This window comes from Rhincodon typus, chromosome 34, assembly GCF_021869965.1.
Source record: "Rhincodon typus isolate 14 chromosome 34, sRhiTyp1.1, whole genome shotgun sequence".
NCBI classification, from domain to species: Eukaryota; Metazoa; Chordata; class Chondrichthyes; order Orectolobiformes; family Rhincodontidae; genus Rhincodon; species Rhincodon typus.
In genome coordinates this window covers 17,187,401-17,192,983 of record NC_063365.1, presented here as the reverse complement: position 1 = coordinate 17,192,983, position 5,583 = coordinate 17,187,401, and the positions used below count along the sequence as shown (strand labels likewise).

General features: G+C 40.4%; 1 protein-coding gene across 1 annotated transcript in view; it reads right to left on the bottom strand.

The window, feature by feature from the left end:
• Positions 1–1,759: 1,759 nt before the first annotated feature.
• LOC109927753 (peptidyl-prolyl cis-trans isomerase-like) overlaps positions 1,760–5,583 on the bottom strand; it is a 9,577-nt gene continuing 5,753 nt past the window's right edge. Inside the window, exons 2-7 of the mRNA XM_020527760.2 lie at positions 5,517–5,579; positions 4,203–4,233; positions 4,037–4,125; positions 3,850–3,946; positions 2,024–2,099; positions 1,760–1,937 (exon numbers count right to left, since the gene is read on the bottom strand). Of these exons, the coding sequence (XP_020383349.2) occupies positions 1,802–1,937; positions 2,024–2,099; positions 3,850–3,946; positions 4,037–4,125; positions 4,203–4,233; positions 5,517–5,579 (492 nt within the window). The 3' untranslated portion in view covers positions 1,760–1,801. The remainder of the gene's footprint in view (positions 1,938–2,023; positions 2,100–3,849; positions 3,947–4,036; positions 4,126–4,202; positions 4,234–5,516; positions 5,580–5,583) is intronic.

Genomic DNA, 5,583 nt, shown 5'->3' with positions numbered 1-5,583 from the left:
GCCTGAATGTTGACTTCACCAGCTTCAAAATCTCTCCTCCCCCAACCTGTCCATCTTCTGACTCACCTACCTGCTCTACTTCCCATTGACCAACTATGGTATCACTACCTGCATCCACCTATCTCACCTACCCTGCCGCCAGCCCCATGTCCCTCCTATTTATTTCTGGGTTCCCCTCCCCAGTCCTGACGAAGGGTTTTGGCCTGCAACATTGACTTTCCTGCTCCTTGAATGCTGTCAGACCTGCTGCATTTTTCCAGCTCCACATTTATTTACTCTAACTTCCAGCATCTGCAGCACTGCTCCAGAGAGACAATGTTGATTGGAATCATAGCTACATTCCACCATTAATCAGGCAATAGGCAGTTGAGTGGAGGCTTAACTTGCTTACATAAGGGGTCTTATTTTGATTTACTGAAATAAAGTTTAAATCATTCTTTCAGTACTTGATTGAGATTTCTTCATAACCAAATTAATGGTAACTTGTGATTTACCCACAGAGTTGCATTTGCTATCTTCCAATATAATGGAAATCTGAATTAAAACCAACTACCTTACTAAATACTTGTTTAAAGATGCTAGTGGAAGTCCATCAGAACCCATAGGTCCAACAGCTTACTCAATATTGCTCTAGTGATTCAGGTTTCACTGAGTTCCTCCTCCCCCAACACCCATTTCCTGATAGCTACTCCTGGGATGTTACTTGTATCCTGTGTAGTGAAGTGCATCTCCATCAGTGAAGATAATACCTTATTGCTGGACTGTGAATCCAGAGACCCAGCTAAATTCCTGGGGGACCAGGGTTCAAACTCTGCCATGACTAATGATGGCCATTGAACCCAATAAACACCTGGAATTAAGAGTTAACGTCAACCATAAATCCATTGCCGATTGTCAGAAAACCTATGTGGTACACTGATGTCCTTTGGGGAAGGAAACTACTATCCTTGCCTGGTCTGGCCTACGTGACTCCAGACCCGTAGCAACATAATTGGTGTTTTATTACCCTCTGGACAATTAGGGATCTGCAATAAATGCTGCCCTAGGCAGCATCATCATCCCACGAATTAATAAAAACCCTGTTTTCATTTACCATTAATTTTCCAGTTTCAATTATTGGACCAACACAACTTTTATAATATTTTCCTTCAAATATAGATTTTTACTTTTTAAAAATATATTCTCCAACCTGTGTTTGAAGGCATCAATATCTATAGTTAACCACAGATGGTGGGTCTGTGCCTTAGAATACTTCCCTTGAAGTGCCTTTTGTGTACTCTGCAATATCCTCTTACTCAATCCCTACAGTTTGAAACAGGCCATTCAACCCAAAAAGATCACACCAACTCACCAAACAGCACCCTACCCACAGTCAAGGCACCGTTTACTAGATTTATATTTACACATTCTCTAATCCAATTTATCAATTTACTTTGGCCAGCTCTGCTTTTGTGCCCTCAATTAACCTTAAATTAGCAAAGTCATGGACCCACTCCTCCCTCAAACTGAACATAAAATCAAATGATATTATGGTTGTTGCAACCAGATGTGGTTTTGTAAAAAAGACTGAGGAACCATATTCCAATCAAATCTAGTATAGTCTGCTCTCTAATCAGTTATTTTAGGAAGTAGTCCAAGACATTTTGTGAACTTCTCACCCAGTCTACCTTTGTGCATCTGATTTTTTTTCCATTCCATGTAGATTAGAATGTTACATAACTATTGTCATAAATATGCAATAATTCAGTTCAAAGCAAAGTTAGAATTTCAAGTAATCAAGTTTTATTTGTATTGTACAATTCTATTCACATTGGCCACAATTAACAATGCTAACAGCACTAGATGGTTTGCCATCCCTACTGCCACATGCCTCCATCTTCCTCACGACATCGTAGCCTTTTACAACTTTACCAAATACGACATGCTTTCCATCCAACCTACAAGATTCAACAACATTAGATTCAGTGGTTGCTAATGAATTAATTGAAAAAACAAAAAAGTAGATAAGTGATCATATACTTACCAACCAGTTTGAGTAGTACATATAAAGAACTGTGATCCATTTGTATTTGGCCCAGCATTGGCCATAGACAGGATACCTACAACAGAAAAAATTAAAATTAAGGAATGTAGGAATAGGAGCTCATTTAGCCCCCCACTGTCTGCTCTGGTATTCTAGATCATGACCAATTAACTTGAATACAATTCTCCTGATATTCCCACATCTAAGTTCATTCATGGGATTTTGCCACTATTGCCAACTACTCTTCAGAAAGTTATGGTTAGCTGCCTTCTTGATTGCAATCTAAGCGGTACAGGTACACCCACAGTGGTGTGTGGGAGTAGTGTGATTTCAACTGACTAAGGAATGGCAATACAATTCCAAATCAAATTGGCCAGGTGCTTGGAGGGGAATGTGCAGTTCATTATGCTCCCAAGCACTTGCTGCCTTTGTCCTTCTGGCGGTATGGGTCACAGGTTTGAAAGGTGCTATTTAGGAGTATTGGTGAGTTGTTGCAGTACACCTTACAAATATCTCAGTAGCAGAGGTATTGAACGTTGAACATGTTAAATTAGGCACCAACCACGTGGTCTGTTTAGTCCTGTAAGGTTTGAACTGGAGTACAGTTGGAGACGCACTCATACAAGCAAGTGGGAGTATTCAAAATTCAATTATGCTCCTGATTTACATCTCAGAAAATGGTGAGTCAGATAAGGTAGTCAGTTACCCAGTGCAGAATTGTGAACCTGAGCTGCTCTTGCAGCCAGACTCTTTAAAAGCAGGAGCTAAGAGAAGGGATTAGGAAAAATGACTTAAGGTTAGCATGGCATATTTGCAAGCAAATTCTGTCATAGGATAGAAATGCAAGAGGATTTTGAAATCAAACACAAGCATCAAACTCTTTCAAAGGCTCTACATTCTTCTGCTTCATTGCTAGCCTAAACCAGAAGTAAGTTAGTCAGTATTAGTTTCTGAACTCCTTTGGAGGTTGAGTAGCTAAATCAGAAAGAGGAACATTAAACTAGCCAAAAATAAGTTTAACTCAAATGAAATGTCTGAAGTCATTTTAACTAGGTTGTATTTGACAAACCACATTGATGCCAAAAATGAGGAAGAATTGTGTTTTATTCCTTCAGACTGCTTTTAGGATATTTTAAATGAGAAAAATCAATGTCTGATACTCCAATATTCTTCATACAAGATGTTGTGCTGTAATGGCCAATTATAGCACATTCCAGTGCAGAAAACCTCCTACTGGTAGCCAGGTGCAGATGTAATTAACAGCTGACATCAAAAATGTAGCAAACATAGGTTTTACTCTGAATGGAAATGGAGAAAAAGAATTTATTTCAGAAAAGTAACAAGTTTGACTTTTAAAAGTCTACAATATAATTCATTACATCATTTCAAGCAGTTTGAATGTAGCATTAGATGACTGCTTTAAGATGGCACCAAATATTATGGCCTAAACCACACTTCCCCAGATACCCACTTCAACAAGATTCTCAATTTCAGTCTTCCCATAGAGCATTTGAGCTCCTTCAAAACTAACTTCCTGCCTTTTTTATTAGCTGACTCCAACCTCCTCCTCACCCTGAAGGAATTTAGCACTCTGAACATTCCTTCACCATCTAAAGGAAAAGCAACTCACCGGGTTCGCTGTGCCTCAATTTGAGATTCTCATTAGCAAACTTCTCCCCATAGATGGACTTCCTACCAGTGCCATTGTGTCTTGGTGGAAATAAAGATTTCACTTCTCCTCACTTACCTTCTTTCCCAACATAAACCTTTTTGAAAGGATGAAAACAGATCAAGCTCTCACCACAAATAAATATTTTAAAAATTACCAGGTTCTGTGTGCTTCAATTGGAAATTCTCATCAGCAAACTTCTCTCCATAGATGGACTTCCCACCAGTGCCATTGTGCCTTGTGAAGTCACCACCCTGAACAGTCGAGAGTTGAACAAGTCAATCATTTAATCAAACTACAGACAGGGATATTACAAACAAAACAAGATTACATTGCTCCCTCACCTGGCACATGAAATCAGGAATGATTCTGTGAAATGTCGAGTTCTTGTAACCAAACCCTTTCTCATGAGTGCACAGTGCACGGAAATTTTCTGCAACGAAGTCAGAGTATGAGCATGCATCTAAAGACCAAACCGTTCCTCATCAGAAGTCAGTTTTTCAAACTTACCTGCAGTTTTCGGGACCACGTCAGCAAAGAGCTGAAAGAGACAAATGGAGCACAGCTTCAGTATTCATGTAAGTTTTAAAACAGCTGTAGTCATTATTCCAACCTTGTTTTCTCTTCCAAATACTCAGTCTAATTAAAACTAATTCTGAAAGGGTGTCAAGCTAGTCAATTAAAGTCATTGCCTAGTTCAGTGGGAATGAATGGCTACTGTTGGGTTCACTTGCCCATAAACAAGTAACTCACCTCACCAAGATAATCTGTTAATTTTATTTGTAAACTGATGACATTCATCTTAATTTCTTGAGATTCATCTGAAAAATGCAACATTCAAACATCCAGTGTCTCAAAATCCTGGAACTCCCTCCTTAATGTTGCAAGTTACCTACACCAGATGAATCGCAGTAGGTCAAGGCAATTAATGCTAGCAACACCCACACCCAGTAAATGAAAATAGCAAAAGAAATCTCATACACTAACCTACCCAATTCATCAACTCCAAGCCTTTTGCTACCGTACAGGAAAAGGGGGCAAACTTTCTTTACAAGTTACTGCGCAAGCATATGCAAATAATTCTCCCCCACTACTTTTTACTGGCCCAATGCCTGCAGCAGCCACAAGACTGAAATTAGAAACGGCAGACAAAACCTAGTTGAAGTGTGCCACCTGAAACAAAGTAATGAAAAGACTCATCTACAATTAAGTCCCATGGCCAACATTGGGCTTTAAAAAAAGTTGTCATTCAATCACTAAATGACTGAAGTCAGAAATAACAGGAAAAACAAGCTAATATCAGAACAACCTTCAATTCAAAGAATCGTTGGTGCTCGTACATTTCAGTAACGAAAACTGCAAAATGCTGAACTGAACGAAATTGGTTTGCTCTCCGCCACTGGAATCCACCCGCTCCAGCACGTTGCAGACGCACGTTGCGACTCATTGATTGCCCATTTCCGTTGCATTATGCGACGCGAAACTTACCGCAGCTTCTCAGTGGGCTTAAACAGTAGTAAATGCCAGACTTCCATCCACTCCTACACCACTTTTTTTTGGGGAAGGGTGGCCGAGGAGAGGAGGGGTCAACTATGAACGTCAAGTGACGGACGCTGCAATGCTGCAGAACCGCAGTATGACGCCATGGAGTGAGATGAATTTTGTCCCATTGTGGAGCTTTGTTCATTTTACCTCCAACTTAGCTTTTCTAAATAATGCGATCAGATACATACACTGATCAATACATTCGGTAGCATTCGCCCCCCGCCCATACCCCAGGCAAGGAGTGACCATTCACCGCTGCCCGAGGTGCTACTAGCTCACCTCCACGGTGATCCGGCCTTGGGGCTTGCCGTCCACAGAGATATCCATGTAGACCCGCGGCCTCTGC